This window comes from Gymnoscopelus braueri, assembly GCF_963280865.1.
Source record: "Gymnoscopelus braueri genome assembly, chromosome: 4".
NCBI classification, from domain to species: domain Eukaryota; kingdom Metazoa; phylum Chordata; class Actinopteri; order Myctophiformes; family Myctophidae; genus Gymnoscopelus; species Gymnoscopelus braueri.
In genome coordinates this window covers 7,735,757-7,760,351 of record NC_137605.1, presented here as the reverse complement: position 1 = coordinate 7,760,351, position 24,595 = coordinate 7,735,757, and the positions used below count along the sequence as shown (strand labels likewise).

Genomic DNA, 24,595 nt, shown 5'->3' with positions numbered 1-24,595 from the left:
CAATGTGACATGTTGTGAGCATCTCTAGAATAAAGAAACAATGCACTGTGCATTTCCTTAGCTGTGGATGAGTCCACTGACACCACTGATAAAGTTCAAGGTTAAAGGTTCAGGTACACTACATACGAGTAAAACCTATTTTGGTTTGGCTTCTTCAGACATAACAGCATAAGTAATAATAGTAATTAAAAAAGACAGTACTCTAATCATAAGGGAATACATCTGCATAGACGTGTCATGTAGACCCAACATAAATGTGTTTACACAAGTACGTTTTAGACCACTGTCAACACAACAACCTGAAGAGGACTTCTATGAGGCAGAATCTGCACTTAGAAATAAAGCTGTCTGTCAAAAGAAGTGAAGAATATGCACCTGACATGATGATGTACCTGATATGGTTTCATGTGTCATCAGGATGAAGCACTTCACAAGCCATGACGCACAGAATGCATTCTCCCACCAAGTTCAACAGTGGACAGTGGACACTGCTGTATGCCATCTTAGCCAGTAGATGGCGCCCAAACACAGAGAACAGGTTACAAAACCCCCTTATGTACAACAGTGGTTCTCAGCCTGTGGGTCGGGACTCGGAACCCCCAGGGGGGTCTCCACATGATTGTTTGGGGCGGGGACAATTTAAGGACTTTTAAGACCCTTTCAATACCTAAAAAAGCATCAAAAGTAATCCACAAACTATACTATAAAAACTGGTCAAACATTGGCCAAATTGTCAAATAATATAAGAAAGAGGCAAAACATTTGAAAATAGCAGATCTACAAGCTCAGATCTACAATGCCTCACGTTGCAAGGCGTTGTGAGCTTGTAGAGCTGCTATTTTCACAATATTTATCTGGGGGGGTCCCCAGTTCAAATATGATTATTTTGGGGGGCACAGCCTGAAAAGGTTGAGAACCACTGATGTACCAAACAGGTTTCTGTAATGAGGCGCCCTCTACTGGCCAAGATGGCAGATAGCAGTGTCCACTGTTTTAGATTTTCCGGAGGGAGGGGCTTTACCAGGCTACGTACTGTACACTAAAATACAAAGATGGAGCTTTATTGATTCCCAAGTTTATGAGTAATTTTTAGCAACCAGGTTACAAAATAATTCAACAATAAAACAGATAAGACACATTGCAGGCCAGGCAGTGGAATTATTGTACTCTTGAGTTTACCTCCTCAACGGTGTGGAAAAAAGATGGTTAATATAGCATGTTAATAAAACATGTAGCCTAAACATGCTGCAGATCTCTGCTAAATTAAGAATGTGTGCAAATGTGGATCATGGACACATTTTGGAATTGTGTTCATGAAAAAGGAGTTAGTTACAGCTGTTATAAATTGTATGTGAAAGTGAAATTAAAATTTCACTTTCACATACAATTTATAACAGCAGAATATTTCAGTTTGATGTTAAGTTAAAAGGGACAGTTTTTAAGTTGCTTGATTCAGTATTTAGTTATTTGATATTGATTTTATCAGACACGGCTCCTTCCTATACAAACCCATTGTAATTTGTAACTTCAAACTCCATTTTAACCATGTTACTCATTGAAAACACGTCTGATGACTTACATTGTCCTTCCGTGTTTTGCTTTTTTCATTTAAGTGTCTGATAAAAGTGAATATCAAATATCTAAATACCGAATCAAGCAACTTGAAAACTGTCTGGGGTGTTCACAAAAGCCTGAGACGTTAAAATGACCCCCAAACATGTTTGAAAGTGAAATATCCCTTCAAGTGCTATGATCATTGTTGTGTCCGGAACATTATTTATATTATGATAGACCACAATCTGGTCTAAATGTATTGTGCTACACTCGAGTATCAACCATGGCAATCCTACTATATAATCCTACTATATAATTGGAGTAAACTCTGTCTGTCTTGGGTGGTGGGTGGTCGACCGGGTATGGGCTAGTTAACATAATTCACATTAATTGGAGTAACCTCTGTCTGTCTTGGGTGGTGGGTGGTCGACCGGGTATGGGCTAGTTAACATAATTCACATTATACTGTCAGAAATCAGTAAAGTAATCTGTAATGTTGAAATTATATAACATTTTTCAATGTTTAATAAATCTTCATCAGTTAGATTTGGCAAGTGACTAATACTAGGAGTGTATAAAATGTGTCTGAACACAAGTCTCTTGTTGGGATTCCATTTAGTGATGGCGTTTACCATTAACTAAACATAATGTGGATTGTTTTTTAAAGAGCGTATACTACATCTCATAGTGAATTCATAACAAGTTTCACAGCTATATCTCCCTGAAAACAATTGAAATAACTCAACTCACCCTTAACCAGAGGGTTTCTTTAAACCAAATAAAAACAACAGTCTGGAATGTAAATACCAATCATGGTGCTTTATTTTTAAAAAAGAAAATCCTGTGTCAATTTCTTTTGTCATGATTCTTACAATGAGAAAATAACTGGTAACAAAAGGCTTTAACTCGGCCATATTGAGGGCAAGCTTCCAGTTAAAAACATGTTTTCCATGCCATACATTTTTACTTTATTTCATAGGGTTCATTATGCGGACAAAAAAAAAAGTTAAATCATCCATCCTGATAAAGAGGCGGGTCTCCCTTCTCCATATTTGCCCGTCATTGGCCCCGCGGGCTGTCCGTTTTGGCAGTGGAATGTGTTGATGTGATTGGCTGATCACTCCCCTCTCCCCTACACCCTGATCCCACATCACCTCATAAAAAAAAGACTGAATAAAATCACTGGCAAACCAAGAAAAAAAACAAAAACAAAACATGACTACAATGATGGTGATTGGTCAATACATCTGTGGTTAACTTCCAGTTGCAGATATGACATTCAGTCTCATCTAAACACATCAGACGACTAAATTCGATTCCCCCGTGTTAAGAGTTGAGAAGAACAAACAAACCGTTCTACGTACAGTCATGCGATGGTGAGCCTTAACCACTTGCACCATATTTTATACATCATCGTGCGGGCGAAAAAAGCCGACGGGCAAGCTCGCAAGAGCTTGTCCGTCGGCTATGGGCTCTATGCACAGCAGCCATTTTGGAGAGAAATGGGCCTCTTCTTACTTCCTTCACAGGTGTTACCAAGGATACTAATGAAGGCTCTGTTCCATTCTGGTCAAACAGAGTCAGGGTGCCGATATTGTGCATGTTGGCTCACTGGAAACACTCTGCTACACCAGTGGGTCTTCATTAGTATCAACCAAATGGACCCGTAAGGGTCCATTTGGTTGCACTCTCAGAGTTATGGGGGTCCTTGAAATTAAAAAGGCTTGAGAACCACTGTGCTGCATAAAATGGAACAGAGCCTTCATTAGTATCATTGGTAAAAACCTGTGAAGGAAGTAAGGAAGAGGCCCAATTTCTTTCCACTATGGCTGATGTGCATAGAGCCTATTTCCGCATTTAAAAAAAAAAATCTTTGCCTATAATGACATGCCCAGAATAGGGCCGCCAGGTTGGAAGTGGTTAATGAAAGAACCTAAATGTTAAACATCTCCCTTATTCCAGATAAACCAACAGGTTTTATCTACCAGTCTGGCCTCTCATGTCAACATTAAATACTGAGGAGAAGAAGAAGAAAAGGGAGGGGCAGGGGGTTGGCACAGTCAGCTGACAGGAAGAGAAGAGTGCGGTTTTGGTGGCGTCTCTGAGAGGGAGGCTAGGATGGGGTGAGGATTTAGGACAACTTGTGTGTTTTTGTGGGAAAAGAGAAAGATGATTCAGCTTGGCAAGGGACGTGAACAAAAAACACATTAGTTCTCGTCACCAAAACATGTCTCCTGTGTTCAAAAAAAAAGAAAAGAAAAGAGGTGTGACATTCAGGCTCCTCCAGAGATGTGTGCATACAGAAGAGCACTAGTAGCCCTGTTAACAGACCAGACGTGGGACATTTAAGGCCAGACAAGACAGGAGGAAGGTAAAGCATGGAATCCTCTTAGAAAAAACAACAACAATTGCACGCTCAAAGCAGGAATGTATAGAAAGCAATGGAGAAAAGGTTTGAACTTGGCTAAATCAGGGAATATGGAGATGGACAAGTCCTCTTGTAGAACAGAGGAGAGGAGATAGTGGCCTAGTGCGTAAAAGGAGCTAACATTTTGGCTAGGTATGGCATGGCCAAGAGAGCTCCCTTCACCCAAACAAACAAGGACAGAGGACATACATGGGTGGAGGAGGATAAGGGAGGGTTCTAATGAGGAAAGAAGGAATGCCATGGTGACAGATTGCTACCTCCACCAAAACAAAAACAAAACGACTCAAATGACATCTCATCCCGACCCCCATAAGATCTCAGAGAGAGAGAGACTCGGGTGGAGGCGGAGGGTAGGGGGAGAATAAGGGTACATGGATAGAGAGAGGACAGGAGGTGCCGGGGTAGGAGGTGGTGGCAGGAGCAAGCAGCTCAGCAGGAGTTGAGCTCCTCCAGGGTCTGGTTGAGTGTGGCGTTGAGCTTCACGTTGGCTTCCTTGGCCGACTCCAGGGAATCTGCGGAGGACAAGAAACGCCATTTAGTGATTGATGCTACATTCATGCTCCCGTCGTGTGAGGGTGTTGCATGCCGAAAAAAAGGCTCATCTAGAAGCTCACAGCTGTTTTCGGCGAGCGACACAGTCATACGACAAAGCATAAAACCGGGCTGAAAAGTTCCTCGCACGCCGTGTGTGTCTTTTCATGCGATTAATTCACCCAGAAAGAGAAAATCCACATGGTAATGTCGTCATGAGTACATCCACACAGAACACACAGGGGTTGACACTAACGGTTGCCCAACTGCCCGTGGCAAGTAATTAAACGTTCGGGCAAGTGCAATTTGCTTTCAGGTTACTTTGAAGTTTTCTGAAAAACTTCAAATATTTATTAAAAAATTACAACAAATGCATGTTGCTATATACTGTACAAAGCAACAAGAACCCCAAAAGGGATTCCCGTCCTGAAAGGTATAGTTCCAAATCGGGGTTCCCGCCCAAAATGGGTTAAATATTATTGTTATTCATGAAAGAACAAATAATGCTCACCACCACTCTGCAGTTATTAATTGAATTTAACATTAATTTGATTTACTTTTCGGGCAAGTGGGCATGACCTTGGGGCAAGTAAAACTTGACCTGTACTTGCCCGACAGACAAGTGCCTCTGAGACCTTAGTGTCAACCCCTGCACAGAGATAAAACTTAAGTTTTGGGTTTTTGATTTCTTTGGTTTTTGATGTATTTTTTCAACAGGTCAATCTTTCAGCATGAATAAAAGCCTGTATGAATGAGTCATCAACTGATATAAATATTTGACAGTCACATTTATCATAGTTTATTTGTCACGCTGCCCGTGTCACTCACAGAGCACTTTTAACCCATTAACTGACAGAGGTATTTTCATATTTTTTTAGCCAGTGCCAGAGTTTTTCATTGAAAAAGAATAAGTACTCAGGAGCCGAGATACAGAATTTTTAAGTTAAAAAAAAAAAATCTCCTTGGTCTTTGGGTCAAATAAAAAAATAAAAAAATAAAATAATCAGTTCACGTAGATCTACGCGATTGGCACGTGGCGGCTTTAAATAGGTTCGCGTAGATCTACGTGATTGGCAGTGAATCAGTTAATCACCATATGTTTGGCAGAGAAAAACACACAAATAAACAACCTCTTCATGCGACACATTAGTCTTAATAAGTCACTGCCTCATTAATACTTTGTTGGTCGCTGGATGAAACCGAGCGTGCTCCAAGTATACGCATGTATCCAGTGCAGCCTGAGTGTGCAGGTATGTGAGCTGTGGGAATACGGCGAGGTTGCACTAGAAGAGGACGAGTCTATTTTTAACTGCCGAGCGTCACCTTGGCAGCAGCATCTCCTTGGCCTTGTTTCTTACCTCCAGCAGCGTTCAGGACACTGACTGGAAACAGCCTGACACACGCCTTTGCTCGAACCGTTTGCGTCGTTTACCAGCAAAGTATAGGGACTGTGCTTCTGTCAATTGGAGCATTTCCCAGAACTTGGTATGAATGACAAGCACATTCCGGCAGCGTTATGGGCCGACCCGATAGCCAAATGGCTAGATCCACTGTTACCACAGGGGGCACAAGATGCCCCGATCACCAAGTTCCCAGTTCGATTCCCTGTTACCATTTGCTGCATGTCATTCCCCTTACTCCCACTCCACAATTCATGTCTCTCTACTGTCTATCAAATGAAGACTTAAAAACTACTACTTATTATAAACAAACACATTGTTAAACAACACACATTTGCCTAAAAAATTACAAACTACTACTTATTATAAATAACAAACACATTATTAAACAACAAACACATTTGCCTCAGGCAACCACCCAAAACTAGCTTCATATTTTTAGATGTCCTGAATTCACTGGTGTTCCCTTAATTCCTGTCCCAACATTTTTGAGTCAACCCTCCCATTCTATTTTTGTTAGCGGTCCTTCTACCCCTTTAAAGCACTCTGCAGGCCCACCTCATTGCTGTCTACTCTACCGATAGGCCGTATGATATGTGAATCTAATACAACAATATGACTGACGGGCAGATCTGTCAAAAATATTTAGGGTTTAAGGAGTTAACCTGAAACCCTCTGTGATTGATTGCTGTACTGTACATCAAAATAGCAGATCTATAAGCTCACAACACCACACTGTGACATGTTGTAAGCTTGTAGATCTGTTTTTTTTCCCCTGCTCATTTTTGCCTATTTTGGCAGAATATTCTCCCATGACGACATGACCAGAATAGGGACACTGGGGTTCATGTGGTTAATGTACAGCACCTGTATGGTGATGTAGCAAGGCGTAATTGAACAACATCTCCTCCTTTCTAAAATCAGAAAATGGACCGATTCCACTACACTGCCGTCCAATAAAAGCTGGGTTAGAAGGCAGAAGTGGCTCACTCACAGTGACATCTCTGACCGCAGTCCATGCAGTGAGAGGTTCAGCTGGGGACATTTAGGGACAGTCTGTCACAAACACAACTCTGGACACAAAAACTCTCCCTTATTCCAGATAAACCAACAGGTTTTATATACCAGTCTGGCCTCTCATGTCAGTAGCACTGACCCCAGCCATTCCAACCAATGGTTGGAATTTGTTCAGCATTTAAAATCACTTAAATAATAATTATTAATTATAAGGCATATTTCTATGGTAGGTGGACTTCAAAATCTGTGTTGGCACTCTTATTTTGAAGTCAACCTATTATCTACAGGAAGTCTTTATTGAAGCCGTTTCGACACGGCGGGGGGAAAAACACAATGCTGGATTGAAAAAAAGATTTTGTATAAACCTTAGCATCGTTTAGAAATACTAGCATTCGGGCAGTATTTCTGCAGTGTGCGCGCACACAGAACTGGGACAGAGAGACAAACACAAGACAGGATGAGACGGAGGGGACAGATGTGTTTAAATGAATCACAACTAGAGAGCAGGATACAGAGACAACAGACAGACAGAGCAAGAGAGAGACCATCTCTCCGCAACCAGTCCTGAACCAGTACTCCCAATGCTGTCCAGTTAAGTTAATCTCAAATACACCAGCGGTACACACCACTTTATGAGCATGACTGCAGTGACGTCATTGGCAAACAGCTCCACATACAGTGTGTGTTAAATCAGTGTGCACGCGCAAGAGAGAGATAGTGTTTGCATCTTGTGCCAACAGTAGGGCTGCTCAATTAAAAGCAAACGTGCAACAAGAGGCTGTAGTCTTTCCGCTGCAGAGAACCACAAATCAATGTTCACATCAGAAAGCTAAGGCCCTTCAACTGGACTCTCTAACTGCCGCCGTGGCCAAGTGCTTGCTCATGGGTGAAATGTCTGGAAAGGTCAATTTATGCTTTGCATGACAAGTATTGAACACCACATGGCACTACTTGTGTCACAACGTTCTGAGTTTGGAGCATTATACCGACAGCGACCCGCAGACAGCATCGACACAAAAAGTAAACGATGAAGTGAATGTACTTGTGCGCCGTTGTGGAAACTGAGCTTATATTACATTTGAGGAAGGCTTCTGCCAAGCATCACACGTGAGTTACCCTCTGCCAAGATCCTATGAAACACATTTTTTGTTGTTTCAATGTCAGTTTGGTCAGGTGTCGTTCCACACTTGTGGTGCAGAGCTTAAGAGTACGGTCTTAACCTGTTCTACATGTAAAATGTCATGAGACAACTTATTTGATACTAAATAAATAACACAAGGGACAGAACAGAAACCGGAATAAAAGCGTCGACGTGCTGCCACAGTGTGAATCATTTTTCTTTTTGTTGAATGCCGTTTTTATATCAGTTCATAAAGAGAGTTCAAAAACAAACTAAAATAGTTTAACGGCTCATTAGGGGAAACACCAGTTGACTGAAACAAAAAAAGGAGCAGAACTTAACGCAGCCCTCCGGAGAGTGACTCACACTACATGTCTTCCTGTTTCTGATCACCATTCACCACACACACACACACACACACACACACACACACCTACAAGTCAGCACACAGGGGAGTGTGGCGTCTTGCTCAAGGACACTTTAGACAGGACACAATGGGAATTGATACCGAGACCTTTTAGAGGACGAATAGACGGAGACGTTTCTGTGCGTGTGGATTCAAACCCGGGCAGCCCACATGTGGGAACCAAAAATCCACCGCTAACCCAAAGGGGAATCCCCCCCCACCCCCTCCCCCTGCTTGACCAGGGGAGGTGTTAAGCTTATGAGCTTCAGGCAGATATACTGGCTGTGTGCGACTCCTCAAGATGTTTTTTTTTTTTGAGGGGGGGGGGGGGGGGGGGGGGCTGTTTCCACGGCAACAGACGCAGCAAGCTCTGAGAGCTCTTTTCACGCAGGAAAACCCTGCAATGTGAGGATGTTGTGCTGGTCCTCAAGTCAGCTTCGTACATAGCCCCACATCTATGTGCAGGCACGGTGTGCATTTAGAGCAGGGGTGGGCAACTTTGAAGATGGAGAGGGCCACTATACATTTACACACTCACTCCAGAGGGCCACATTGCATACACTGTCGGACAGACACCTCTTATCTCCGTATTTATAGTAAATAAATGCCGTACTTCGCCATTCTATGTCACACAAAAGTAGCAAAAATAGCCGATCTACAAGCTCAAAATGTGTCTGCTATTTTTTTATTGGAATCCTGAAAAGTATCATTTTTTCATTCTAACTTTAATTTCAAATGCATTCAGTTATACTTATGTTAACTTTATGAACTTAAATACAAATACATTGGACATAAAAAAAGACAATAGAATTTTAATACTAGTCATTAAGCTACTAATACAGACTGAAGTAATTAAAGCGGGTCATGATTGCATGTTTGGAATTGTAACAGCTGAAATCAATAATATATCAGTATTCCTATATTAACCTGTGGGCCGCATTAAGAGAAGGTGGGGGTCTCATGTGGCCCCCAGGCCGCCCAGTTGCCCATGTATGATTCAGAGCCATGCAGTGCAATTTCACCTTCCATACACTAGATAGCAACGTGAACATCACCGCTTATTGAGCTACAGGTAAAACTCCAACTCACCAAGTGGAACCGTTCCACTTAGGTTTAGCTTTGTTACATTTGTAATTGTTTATATGGATTATGAATGTTAAATTATACGGGGGTAGGAGTAAATACGTTTTGCTTCTTCCTACTCCTTTTTGAACATGTTGGGGGGGATGATCAATGATCGCTTTTTAAACGTTTTTTGTTTACTTCATTTGTATTTTATTTCCATATTGTGGCTTTCATTGTTCTTGGTTCTCGTTTTATTTTATCTGCAAGTTCAAAATAAAGTTTATCAAATCAAAGTTACATTAGCTACATATAAATCTACTGCTACATCCATCTACTGCAGCGGGTTTTCAACCCTTTTCATGCCAAGGACCCCTAAATTGATATACATTAGGCCGCGGACCCCTATCTGAAAATGTTTTGTGCCAGTGACCCCCAGAAGCAAATTTTGAGTTAAAAACGTAATGTAAAATAAATAGATTATATATATATATATATATATATATATATATATATATATATATATATATATATATATATATATATATATATATATATATATATATTCCAAGATATGCACACTTTTTCAAGATTTTTCAAAAATAGCAGATCTACAAGCTCATAGCGAGGCACTCGGTGCCGCGCTATGCGCTTGCCTTGTAGATCTGCTATTACCACCACCCCCCCCTACCCCCCAAGGACCACTGGTTGAGAACCACCGAAACAACTGGAATGCACCCCCACAGAGATGACAGGACAGACGGTGTGGATTGTCATGGGAACCAGCCAAACGTCCCCCACAGCTCTAATAGAACGGATAATGAAGCACGCCACCCTGAAGTCCCGCCTCACTGCTCTCTACTCCAATCGTCTCTAGGGGCCTTTGTGTCACCTGACGCAGAGTGACGCCTTCCTGCTGGGTGTGCGCGGCATCTCTGAGGCCAGCGCGCACACACACACACACACACACACACACACACACACACACACACACACACACACACACAGCCTCAGCTCCCGCTGATGTACGAACGATTAGGCATTAGAATTAAGGTCAGGTAGGTCTAGGCATGTAGTGGTGAGGGTTAACATTACTATTAGGGGTTGAATCTTGTCAATAAGGATCAATGGAAAGGTCTTCACAGGAATTGTAATGCAAATATGTTAGCGTGTATTTTGAGTTAAATTATTATATAGTCTTCTCATACTCGTCCTTTGTAAAATAACAGCAGTAAAATCTGTCCACTGCAAGTTCATCTGTCGACAAATTAACAGTCTATAAGAGGGTGCAGAGCATATGAATTGAACTTGTGAACACGACCTGACGTCTAGATTAGATGTCAGGGTAAATAATACAATCTACATATAATCTACAATCTAAGGCCTATTTCATAAATGGCGACAATGGCTGATCTACAAGGTCAGAAAACGTTGCAACGCAATGCGTTGTGAGCTTGTAGATCTGCCATTTCTGCTACTTTTGTTAAAGATTTTTTTTACAAACGTTTTCCTATTATGGCCAGACTAGGGCCGCCAGGATTAAAGTGGTTCAAGTTTCTGTTGGGGCGTCAAGGCAAAAAAACAAACAAGGTTATACAATTATATAGGCAAACACTCCACATCACACCAAACTCCAGGCCAAGTCAGACTGCATTCCAGTGCAAACCACACTCCATTCCACAGCACACAAGTCTCCGTACGTGTACAAAAGGATGACAAACTGCACTCCACTAACAGGCCCGAGCAAAAGAAACAGCACCTTGAGGAGCCGTCATAGAAGGCCGGTCACAGAAAGCAGGGTCCATTTCCTGTCTAACAGCCACGTGCTGCTGAGACGGACAGACACGCGGTCTGACCACGCACAATGGCAGCGGACTGGAGGAAACAAAACTAATTATTACAGGAACAATACTGGATCAAGGACAGAGAGAGAGAGAGAGAGACAGTGAGAGACGCATACCTTCCAGAGTGTCGATGGTCTTCTCCAGTTTGGCCACAGTCCTCTCGGCAAACTCAGCTCTGGTCTCAGCCTGACACAAAAGAAACAAACCGTTATAAAGTGGTGGAAAGTAACTAAGTACATTTACTCAAGTACTGTACTTACATACAATGTTGAGGTATTTTTTACTTTACTGGAGTATTTCCAATTTCAGTACTTTTACTTCTACTCCGCTACATCTGAGAGGCAAATATTGTACTTTTACTCCACTACAATTATTTGAAAACTTCTTTGTAATTATCAATTATAAAACATACATTAACCACTTCAGCCCTATTTTATACCTAGGCTATTTGAAAATAGCCGATCTACAAGCACACAACGCGTCGCATCGCGGCGTGTTGTGAGCTTGTAGATCTGCTATTTTCAAACATTTTAATACTTTTACTTTTGGTACTTTAAGTACATTTTGATACCAATATTTTTTACTCAAGTAAATTCTGAATTCCGGACTTTTACTTGTGACGGAGTATTTCTAAATTGCAGTATTGATACTTTTACGTAAGTAAAATATCCGAGTAGGTTTTCCACCACTACCGTTATCACACATGAACCTGCATCAACATCCATCTATAAATACCAGGCATCTCTGTATGTCTGTACAGTATGAATGCCCTTCACATTATCTCAAGAGCTGTTCAGCCATTCAAATTCACACTTGGTGGGTGTTATGCTGAGGACCCAATTAAGTGAAGTGTGTATTTGGGTCATTTCAGGCTTTCCATTAGGTAGCGATAAGGGTATTTTCTACATGGATATTTAGGTCACCCAAGGCCTTTCAGTCAGTCATTCACGGAGCTCATCTTTATTTTTACAAGCGGGTGCAGCTCTCATAGCTCTGATGTAGACACATCACTGGGTGTAGAAATGATTGGGTGTGTTTTTAAACACTATATATCCATTGTGCTGAGGGGTGGAGGATGTTAGCATGTGAAGTTCTTCACTCAGTATCTCTAAATGCTAACAATGCAGTAGACTAGGCTGTTGACATTTTGTTCGCTGTAGATTCCAGTCACCCATCTGTTATCATTTGGTTTAAATGTTTGTGTAACCCAGGGCCGTGTCCCGATATTAATTTCTTAAAGGATTGACTTTTTATCAAGCTTATTGACCCTTAGTTCACTTTCCCTTCATCAAGTAAAGCTTTTTCATGCTAACCTTTTTGTCAAACCCCAAACTATCAATAGAGATATTTGGTCAAAATTATATTTTGTCCACGTCACCCAGTAGGGCTTTCACGACTAGAGAGTTTTACTGGTCAACTAATTTGACCCAGTGGTAGTCGACTAGTCAATGTTTACCTATTTAAAAAAAAAACATTGTTTTAATGCCATTACTATTATCCTCCCGCCTTTATTTTTATGCTGTTTTAAGGGAAGCGCTTCTGGCACAGCAGGGTCTCCAAGGATCCTCAAAAGGGGGTTATTGCCCAATATTAGGCTATTATTGGGCATACTTTTGACCCCCTTTTGATACAAGGCAGGAGGATAATCATAATAGTAATGGCATTAAAACAATGCAAAAAAAATAATCTTTTTTTTAAAATCAACTATTTGACTAGTACCAACAAGGTCAACTAGTGGTTATACTAGTCGACTAGTTGGTGAAAACCCTATCACCCAGCCCTACCTGAGAGTCAAACACAAAAGTGTGCTGGCTGTTTTGAATTTGATATATGTACCATCTAAATGTAGACTGAGCATAGCCTAATTTCGTACAGCAATATGTATTTGTAGCAGATCTATATTCTGTCTCTAACATGTCTTTCATCGTATGGTACAGAACATGAGGCTCTGTTGTCTCTGGTGTGTCATTATGTACTGTATGACTTCCGTATTCTGTCAATGCATGGCTGCTCTAATGACACAGACGACACACGTTTCGGCACAGTGACGGGTTCTAAGAGATCCAATCCGTGGCGGTCGTCTCACCTCCTTGAGTTTGTCGGTCAGATTCTTTATCTCCTCCTCATACTTGTCTTCTTTTGTGGAGTACTGTGGGGAGGAGGGGGAGGGAGGGAGAGAAAACAAAGCAACCAATCAGAGAACCAGACGTCTGAGAAAGCAGTAAGTACCTCTACAGATGCAGATAAAACACAATGACTTTTAATCTGTACAATCATTTGGGCATGGTAGAGATGTCCTGATCATCTTTAGTCTCGGATACAGTCCTGAGCCCAGTTTAGTTGGCGTTTTCAACAGCTGCATTCAACAGCAACGCACTATAAAGATCAAGTAATTTTATTTTACATGCGTTCGTCCTTCTGTCCGCAGCTACACTCGCTGGTCAACAACAACAATGTTATTTATTTTTAAATATCATAAATCACAGGGCAATTGTTTCTCCAGGCTATGGGATAAAACGTCCCACCAGGCTTGCCTTGCCTGCGCATGATCCATCTCAACAGATGTAGTGATGTAGATTAACACCAAAATATACATGTATAAACATGTCGACATATCCCAAAAAAATCACATTACGAGAGTCTTTGCGTCTGTGCACATTCAACCTGGTCGGAGGTGTCTTAGTGAGCCACTTTTACAGTTTAGACTCGAGTCGCTCTGAAAAGCCTGCACCAAAACTAATATAGCCTACCACAGCAGAGTCTTGAAATCACAGACATGTAGCGCTGCCGAACTAGCATGCTGGATTTGAAAATAACATGTTCAGGGTGATGTGATCTCGACATACCGGGTGGAAGTCAGTAGAGATGATGTACAACAGGTAATCTCTCAAAGAGCACTGCTCTTTCATGGCTGTAAGTAGAAATTTGACTGACTAAATCACTATTATTATTATTAGGGCATGACTCCCCTCTACTGAGCACACCTTTTTCTAGTTTCTATATTAAGAGCCATCAACATAATTATACATTTAACACAATGTATAAATTCATTTGCATACCAATATAAAATACATCTGCACAGTAATATATAAAAACTCCAGCAGTTGCCTCACAACTAACTAGCCTATCATAGCTTGACAGTCCCTCCCAGGCTATGGGACCTGGACTTCCAACACTAATAAAACTGGGGGAACAATAGTGCTGGGTAATATGGGATCTATGGACCAAAATATCATTGCTCAACATCACATTCTTCTCTCCGACTGTCAGGACCTGCCCTGGCAAAGGCAGGATCACATAAATGTGAAGCAATAGAGACAGAAGATACTTTTGGCAAATCATCATCCTTGACAATTCTCATGCAGCCTGTAACCTGGGCGTGACGTTCGATTCCTATCCCTCCTTTAACCTACAGGTAACAAGAGTGTCCAGTCTTGCTACTTTCAGTTAAGGAATGTCGCCAAAATAAAATATTTTTTGTCAGTTGCAGACTTGGTTTTATTTCTTCCCGCCTAGACTACTGCAACTCCCTATACTCCAGCCTTAGCAAAAAAAGTTTAGAAAATATATACGGTAACTAAATTCATTATTGAGTCGTTCAAAACTTAAATAAGAATGCTTTTGCAATCAAAATATTGAATTTTGTCAATTTGCTAAACCTAAGTATTATATTGGAGAACTTAATATACCCCCCAGTGAATATAATTTGTGTGAACATTTAAGCACGGATGCCTCCAGTGAAAACTGAACTGAACTAACCATGACAGTTAGCGCTGTGATCTATGCATTGAGTAACACCTTTTTATAGTTCAAATTGATTTATTTTCAATCAATGTTTACTACAGCATAACAAATTCCTCTTCCACGTGACAAAAAGTATTAGTGGCACATAAGTGGATAGCATATTTGTTTATGGGCATTTATGGGTACCACATGTGACACAATGACATCTAAACCATTCATTAAGACCATAAGGCCCTGGGACAGCCAGTAGTAATTACCGCTGTATGCACTATGATCCCTACAGAAGTGTCCAGTCAGCCCAGCCTAGGCTAAGCTAGGCTAGCTGCTGTGTGGGGGGGGGGGGGCTTGGGAGGAAAGCAGCCTGTCTCTCTGAATGACATCAGTGGCAGGATGCATTGGTCCAGTTCTGTCTGCTGTAGGAAGGGAATGCGCTGATAAAGAGCCTCTTTCTCTGAGCTACAAAGCTCTGGTGTGTTGGGGAGCTCAGTGTTGTCGAGCCTTTCAGGGACACGGCTTTATGTGCCGTTTCCATTACTGCAGCTGCTCGGGCAGCCAGGCAGGGTGTGGCTGAATGTCTTCAAGGAGCTGGGGAAATAACACACCAGCTTACAAAGAGTCCGCTTAAGCTTAAATCGACAGCACTGAAGGCTGGGATGCATCTCAGATACATATTACGGGTGAAATGCTCCTTTAAAGTTCCGTGTGGCTCTTTCCCTGTATTTGGGCCACTCGAGCCTGAGCGTTCATTCAGGCAGTTGAGCAATGACAAACAGCCAGGACATAGTGTGAAATGACAGCAACCCTAACAGGTTCTGGGGTATGTGTGTGTAAAGCACGAGAAACAAAGACTTGTAGATCGGCTATTTTCGGCATGTGACACCATCGTATGATGGAGCATAGATTAGGCAGTACTGACTGTGCACTTCTGTCGAGGGTTAGCACGGTCGGCTAAAGAAAGCTAGCTGAGAATGCTGCAGAGCACCCACCTTCATTAAAATAAGTAGAAAACATTTGAGTGGTTCTCAACTCTGATCCTGAACCCATAGCTACCTGGTGTCTTAAGTCTAAATTAGTTTCTAATGAACTGAGAATGACAAACAGGCCCCCCAGGAAATGAAAAATACTGTATTGAGTGAGCAATATGGATATTATCACGTTAGCTGGTAAGCTTCTCTGAGACCAAAGCAATCTCTGCTATAGTGGTTCTCAAAGTGAGTTTTAGAGGGTCTCCAGTAAAAATGAAGACACATTTAATAAGCTACTGTAACATTACATCCTCTCCATTGGAATGATCTATGCTCTGGGCAGACTTTCTGAACCAAATAGCATATAACAACTTGTAGCTCAGGTGGAGGCGCAGAGGAGAGAAATTTACGGTATAATCATCAAATAAGCCTCTTTCTGTCGTCTGCTTCCGTTATCTGCTTGAGGTAAGACTTGATTCACAGCACAAAGATAATGTAAGGGTGCACCAATACCACATTTAGATTTCCATTTGTTTTCCAAATTTCATCACTTATTCGCATTATAACTATATCCAGAGACCCATTCCTAAGACGACACAAAGGGTGATTTATATGTGCACCAGTGTCACGGCCCGAAAATAGTCGATCGACAATCTCACAATGCGCTGTGTGAGCTCGTCGATCTGCTGTTTTCGGGCGTGTGACGTGGCACGCGGCCGAGCATTACTCAGGGCTTTAGCCATACAGTGACTGTGCAGTTAAGACATAGGGGTGATCCACGGTGAGAGCACATTTTCACATGTAGTACTTCTTCATAATGTCTGATGTGTAAAGGCATGCAGGGCCCTTCCATCCCCCTCCTACCTTCTCAGCTTGGGCTTCCAGGGACTTTAAGTTATTGGTGACATTTCTCAGCTCCTCGTCCAACTCGCCACATTTGCTGTCGGTTTGTCGCGTTTTTTAAATGTGGGAGTTTTGTTCGTGGGGGGGGGGAGGGGGAGGGGGGAGAGGTTTTCGTGGTGCGTGGAAAGAGGTGGGAAAGAATGGGAGGAGGGAAAGAGGAGGAGAGGGGGGGTGAAGAAAATGGAGAAGGGGAGAGGGGTGGGGTGGTGGAGGGAGGGAGAAGAGGGCAAAGAACAACCCAGGGTGAAGGGAAAGAGGGAGGACAGAGACAAAAAACAGACGTAGAGATTTACAACAAGTAACAACAGGGGGGGAGCAAGGAATGACCTTTGACCTTTTCTCCGCCGACTAGCGGGGGGGGGGCCTGGCTCCTAGCTACAGAACACCTGACAGTGGATGAGTTACACACCAAGGGAAAAAAATAACCTGCAACGCTAACTGAATGCACGGCCTGCCTGTGGAAGTGTCCTGGCAGAGTGAAGAAGCTGGACGGCTGTGGAGACAAAAGGTCTGCCTAAGAGGAGGTTAAGGACATGCAGATGCGGCTGGTGGAGAACACGAGGGAGAAGGGGGGGGGGGGGGGGGGGACGGAGGACGACGCGAGGTAGGCGTCGAAGCGGCGGGTTGCTGGGAGGTCATGCAGTGATATATATATATATTCTGTAGGCCGGAGCTCATGCAACGCTGCAGTGATGAAGTCCCAGCAGGGGGGGGAGCGGGGAGGGGTCACCTAAAATATAGCGCAAATAATGTATCGGATGCAATAAAATGACAATACTTTAGTGATACGTTGAGTCAATTCCTGAGTGGGCGGGGACTTCACAAGCCACTTTTACGGACGGGGGGGGGGGGGGGGGGGAGGAGTGTTTCGAGTCAAGACGCCTCCCCCGACCCCCTTTCGTATTGGCCGTCGTCCGGTTTGAGTGACTGGGTGGCAAAGAGAGTGGGAATAGACCAGTACCTTGTCCTCAGAGGCCTGCAGGCTCTTCAATGATTGGTCGAAACCTCTCAGTTGTTCCTCCAACATCCGGACTTTACTGTTAGTGATGCGAGCAACATGAGGCACAAGACACAGCGCATGCAGAGAGAGAGAGAGAGAGAGAGAGGGAGAGAGAGAGAGAGAGAGAGAGAGGGAGGGAGAGAGAGTGTGAGTGAGAGAGAGACGGAAAGAGAGACAGAACAAGTGAGTGGGACAGACAGGAAATACAGAGTCAGAGAAGGACAAAGAGAGACAGGAAGACAGAAAAGGGACAAAGAGAGACAGGAAGACAGAGAAGGACAGAGACAGATGCATGGAGGGAGTTTGACATATTGGCAGGACATGCAACCAGCAGGCATATTTTACATGTAAACAAAAAGGGGGGGAAAATGATGCATGTTATTACCACGCGACTTAAGCAGTCCCACGTTTATGGAATTTATTCACCAATTAACCTCATACAAGTCATTCTTCCTGGGCATTCTACTCTTAAATAAATTTACAACACATCACAACGTTACATACATCCTAACAACAAATAATACAGTTCGACGATTTAACCCATTAAAGCCGGGAACCATTATTTTATACTTTGGCTATTCAAAAATAGCAGATCTACAAGCTCATGGCGCGGCACCGAGTGCCGCACTAAGAGCTTGTTGATCTGCTATTTTCCTTTTTTTTTAAATCATGAAAATGTGTGCAAACCTTTTAATCTTTGTATGTATACTTTTGAAGCGAAAATTTTTAACTCAAATCTTTGCTTCTGGGGGGTCCCTGGAAAAACATTTTGGGTGGTCCTTGACATGAAAGAAGTTTCAGAACCACTGATATTATAGCAATATAACAAAAATAAAAGGATTTAGAAGACATTTGTTGAATCCCCCAGAAGCAAAGATTTGAGTATACAAATATACCGTAAATTTTGGACTATAAGCCGCGACTTTTTTCCCGTTTTTCGACCCTGCGGCTTATATAACGGTGCGGCTTATCTATGGATTTTTACAGCTAACGGCCACTAGGGGACCTCCTAAATCTATGGATTTTACACCCGCGGCTTATAGTCCAGTGCGGCTTATATATGTACAAATCATTCAATTTAGCTGCTGCGGCTTATATTCAGGTGCGGCTTATAGTGCGAAAATTACGGTATATATATATATATATATATATTTTTTTTTAAATAGCAGATCTACAAGCTTGTATATCTGCTATTTTTGAATAGCCCACAGAAATCTTAAAATGACACAGATGCGTTCCCGGTCTGAATGGGTTAAAAGCACAAAAAAAATAAACATGTTTGATGGCACAGAAACTAGCATGAATGCTCTGAATGTAAAAATGAAGGTGTGGCGTCATACAAGCGGCCGTGCAGCTACTGATGGTGTTGGTGTGTAGTAAAGCTGTCAAACACAACCCAGGGATCACACTCGATGCATCAATGCCTTGCTTTCTGTTCATATGACAGACAGTCTTCATATGAAAGACTGTTTTCATGTATTTAATTAAAGCTGTGAATCAATCGTTTTGGCCGTGTCATTATATAGGCAATCGCTTTTAAAAAAAAAATAGCAGATCAACAAGCTCAGAACAGATTGTGCTGTGAACGCGTTGTGAACTTGTCGATCGGCCATTTTCACCACACCACGCCATCACACCACAATTATAGAAAAGGGCTTCAGAGGTTCAACTTTAACCACATTAACCACATTAACCACATTAACCCTGGCGCCACTGTTTTGGGCTCTTTTGCAAAACCTCAGAAATTTTTCGAATTTCTTTCAAATTAGTCAAAATAAGCAAACATAGCCGATCTACCGCGTTGTGAGCTTGTAGGATCGGCTATTTTTGACATTTGGCGTACAAATTATATTGGGTTTCACTGGTTAACACAACAGATGCAGTGCATTGTGGACACAGTGTGATGGTGGTGTGGGGGGGAGGGGGGGGGGGGATGTCAGGCAATAACAAGACACAAGGGTGGGTGTTTACCTGTTGACACCTGCACAGCTGAGTTACATACATGCAGACAGTATGGTGGAGGCCTATAGGGACTTCTAACTTAAGACGCTTTGTAATAAGTGTGTGTGTGTGTGTGTGTGTGTGTGTGTGTGTGTGTGTGTTAAGATGCTGTAATGACAGTGTCTGTGAGGCTGAACTGAAGCTGGGAAGAGCTTTTGGTCAACATAATGACAGAGCATTTGAGGGTGTGTGTGTGTGTGTGTGTGTGTGTGTGTGTGTGTGTGTTAGAAATTGACTCACGATTCAGACTGTTCTGCTCGCTCCTCTGCGCGCTCCAGTTCCTGTTCGATCACCACCAACTTCCTGGCCACCTGGGGGGGGGGGGGGGTCATGGGTGAGGATGTTTGCTAGCTTGTTTTCATATCCATCTCTTGTCTGTGCACAGGAAGGTAGATGTGTGTGTGTGTATACTGACCTCCTCATACTTGCGGTCGGCCTCCTCTGCGATCATCTTTGCCTCCTTTAGCTGGACCTCCTGCATCTCCATCTTCTCCTCATCCTTCATGGCCCTGTTCTCAATCACCTTCATACCCCTGAGAGAGAGAGAGACACACACACACACACACACACACACACGGTTCATATTTCATTGTTTGGTCAATGGCTATGTCTACATGCACGCCAATATCCCCTTAGTCACTTAAGCTCTATATACTTTGTCATATTACGGATAGCAAAAATAGCAGATCTGCAAGCTCACAATGCGTTGCGATGCTTGCAGTTCTGCTACTTTTGAAAAAATATATATATATATTTTTGCCTTGAATAGCATTCAGAGATTATTTGCAGCAGTATGAATTTGCCTTATGCTAATCTTGACATCACCTGGCGTCCTCTCAGACTTCCATCCACCCCTTTACTGGAGTATTTCCAATTTTCAGTACTTTTACTTCTACTCCACTACATCTCAGAGGCAAATATTATACTTTTACTCCACTAAGATTATTTGAAAACTTTAGTTACTTTGTAATTTTTATTATCATTACAAAACACACATTAACCACTTCAGCCCTACATACATTTCGGCCATTCGAAAATAGCAGATCTACCGCATTGTGAGCTTGTAGATCTGCTATTTTCAAATGATTTGTATACATTTGAAAACTTGTGAGATGGGACATTCATTGGCCCAACGCTTGAATAAATAAAGGAAAGAAAGAAAGAAAATAATGAGTCTCAGTATTCTGAAAAACGTATGTTTCTATATCAGTGGTGCTCAATCTTTTTCATGTCAAGGACCCCCAAAATTATATGTATTTGGCCACGGACCCCCATCAAAATATGTTGTTCCAGGGACCCCCCAGAAGCAAAGATTTGAGTTAAAAATGTTCGCTTAAAAATATATATATATTCAAAGGTTTGCACACATTTTCACGATTTTTCAAAAATAGCTGATCTACAAGCTCGTAGCGCGGCACTCGGTGCCGCGCTATGAGCTTGTATATCTGCTATTTTTGAATAGCCAAAGTGTAAAATAATGCTTTTTAGCTCAAATCAAAAAATGGCACAGTTCCAGGCCTTAATGGGTTAAGTACATTTTGATACCAATACTTTGGTACATTTTGATACCAACACTTTGGTACATTTTGATACCAATACTTTGGTACATTTTGATACCAATACTTTCGTACTTTTACTCAAGTCAATTTTGAATGCCGGACTTTCACTTGTTAACAGAGTATTTCTACATGGCAGCATTGATACTTTTACTTAAGTAAGAAATGCGAGTACTTTTTCCACCCCCCCCCCCCGCCCCTCACCCCCAGGCCCTAAACGTTACCTCTCGCTCTCGTCCGCCGACTTCTCTGCCTCCTCCAGCTTGTGAAGGGCCGTGGCCAGCCTCTCCTGGGCCCGATCCAGCTCCTCCTCAGACAGCTGGATACGACGGCCCAGAGACGACACCTCGGACTCCGCCTGCACACACACACACACACACACACACACACACACACACACACACACACACAACCGGTGGTGTAAAGTAACCGAGTGCATTTACTCAAGTGCTGTGCTTAACTGATTCACTGCCAATCACTTAGATCTACGCGAAACTATTTAAAGCCGCCACGTGCCAGTCGCGTAGATCTACGTGAACTAAAAAAAAATATCTTTTTTTTTTTCTCTTTTTTTCAATTTGACCCAAAGACCAAGGAGATATGATTTTTTCGAAGATCTAGAATCTCTGGCACTGGCTAAAAAAATATGAAAATACCTCTGGCAGTTAATGGGTTAAGAACAATTTTTTGAGGTACTTTTACTTTACTGGAACATTTCCCATTTTGAATACCACTACATCTCGGAGGCAAATGTACTTTTACTTAGTTACTAAATTTTAGTTACTTTTCAGATATAAACTATTATATTATAAAACATACATTAATCACTTCAGCCCTATTTTATACCTAGGCTATTTGAAAATAGCCGATCTACAAGCTGAGCTTGTAGATCTGCTATTTTCAAACATTTTAGTACTTTTACTTACGCTACTTTAAGTACGTTTTTGATACCAATACATTTACTCAAGTACATTTTGAATTCCCGACTTTTACTTGTAACAAGAGTATTTCTACAATGCAGTATTGATACTTTTACTTAACACATTGGGTGCCAAAACCGTATATATACGGTTTTGCGCATACTAACGTTGAGTGCCAAAACCGTATATATACGGTTTTGCGCATACTAACGTTGAGTGCCAAAACCGTATATATACGGTTTTTGAAAAAAAAAAAAAAAAAATTACTTTTTTTTTTTTTTTTTTCCTTCACAGCAACAGGAAATATCACTCCTACAAGATTTAGACTCCAATCCACCTCCTGGTTAACTTATGACTTCAAAAACATGTATCTCGGCTCCTGTGCACTTTTTTTTTTTACAATGTTAATTTAACTATTTTCAACTGGCTGCAACTATGGAATGGATTTCCGAATGTTTTAAATTTTTTCCCCCCGATTGTACGAGACCTGTATGTGTGTAATGAGGGGATCACCGTGAGGACGGTGATCACTGAAAATATTTTGTGACTACTTGAAAAAGGTTCAAAATGTTTAAAAAGTCCTGGCACTCAAAGTATAATATTTTAATAAACCTCTGGCACCCAATGTGTTAAGAAATGTGGGTACTTTTTTCCACCACTGCGCACAACAACAACACTACACGTTCATGACTGGAGAAGACACACAGACAGAGAGTCAGAGGGAGAGAGAGGCAGGGATGGAGAGAGAGTCAGGGATGGAGAGAGAGTCAGGGATGGAGAGAGAGTCAGGGATGGAGAGAGAGAGTCAGGGATGGAGAGAGAGAGTCAGGGATGGAGAGAGAGTCAGGGATGGAGAGAGAGTCAGGGATGGAGAGAGAGTCAGGGATGGAGAGAGAGTCCGACGGAGGGAGACTCTAGTCAAATGTATGCACCGTCACGCGACAGGCGTCGCTCGTCGAAAAGAGCCGACCTACACGTTGTGAGCTTGTAGGTCGGCTATTTCCTTCATGCGACTAAGTATGAATCGGGCTTCAGACAGAGAGATCGGGCTTCAGACACAGAGAGAGAGAGAGAGAGCGCGAGAGAGAGCGCGAGCGCGAGGGTGAGCGAGAGAGAGAGAGAGAGACTCAAGGTTGGAGAGAATCAGACAAGAATCAGGGTTGGAGAGAGAGAGTCACAGAGAGACAGAGACTCGGAGGGAGAGAGAGGGGGGCGACAGGGATGGAGAGAGAAAGAGTCGGAGAAATGGAGAGGAGGACAGATAGCCTGGGAGCAGACGAATGTGCCAGTGAATCCATTTCCTGCTCCGGAAGTCTGGGGTGACCAATCAGGGCCCAGTATTCAAATATGGGAGACTGTGATTGGTAGTTGGTTGTAGGACTAACCAATTGCGTCCAGAGCCATCGTTTTGATCCCGCCCCCTTGGGGGAAGAAAAAAAACGTCCTCATAGAAGCACCAGACTCGTATCTACGCGAGGCTAGAGGACAGAGGGATGGAGAGAGAAAGAGTCGGAGAAATGGAGAGGGGGGACGGAGGGATGGAGAGAAATAAACAAACAGTTGAAAGAGGGAGGAAGGGAAAGAAAGGGTCAGAATAGGGAGAAAGGGACAGGAGGGCAAAGAGAAGTGGGATAGGGAAAGTGTGATGAAGAGCTATGGAGATAAAAATGGGGGGCGGGGGGGGGGGGGTACTGAGAAAGAGAAACAGGATAGAGACAGAGGAAATATAGCCTTGTGCTGCGAAGAATGACTTGCAATATTAAACACCCACGACCAGTGCTGTGGCCTGTTGTAACAACCAGTGGCTGTTTGTTTGTCAAAGCAACAAACTAAATTTTTTTCAGAATTAGCCAATGAGTTGGGTGTCGGTTCAGGACACGTTCTATTGATTTATCACATCCCAACGAACGACTTGAAAACTCCCATCTTCACAAATAATGAAAACCTTTATTTGTGGAGTCGTCGAAAAGCAAAACTATTCATATCAGGCGTAGTTAGAGGTGTGTCTTCCATTAGTTATTTAAAAAGGTAGGATACGGAATCCCTTGTTTGGGCAACAAAATTACGTATGTATGAAGGAGCAAGCAGGGGGGGGGGGGGATTAGACTCACACACTGTCTGGGTTGAACCGACCCAGCCTGCCC

General features: G+C 42.5%; 1 protein-coding gene across 3 annotated transcripts in view; it reads right to left on the bottom strand.

Moving 5' to 3' along the window:
- Positions 1–2,352: 2,352 nt before the first annotated feature.
- The window catches only part of LOC308084647 (uncharacterized protein), a 34,057-nt gene continuing 11,814 nt past the window's right edge, over positions 2,353–24,595 (bottom strand). For 2 of the 3 annotated variants that reach the window (XM_080427415.1, XM_080427414.1), the window contains 7 exons: positions 21,756–21,889; positions 20,391–20,508; positions 20,216–20,286; positions 17,936–18,011; positions 13,449–13,511; positions 11,479–11,548; positions 2,353–4,494 (listed from right to left, as the gene is read on the bottom strand). In XM_080427415.1, the coding sequence (XP_080283541.1) occupies positions 4,412–4,494; positions 11,479–11,548; positions 13,449–13,511; positions 17,936–18,011; positions 20,216–20,286; positions 20,391–20,508; positions 21,756–21,889 (615 nt within the window). In that variant the 3' untranslated portion in view covers positions 2,353–4,411. Of the gene's footprint in view, positions 4,495–11,478; positions 11,549–13,448; positions 13,512–16,935; positions 17,012–17,935; positions 18,012–20,215; positions 20,287–20,390; positions 20,509–21,755; positions 21,890–24,595 lie in introns of all 3 variants that reach the window. The other variant, XM_080427416.1, reaches the window with a different exon arrangement.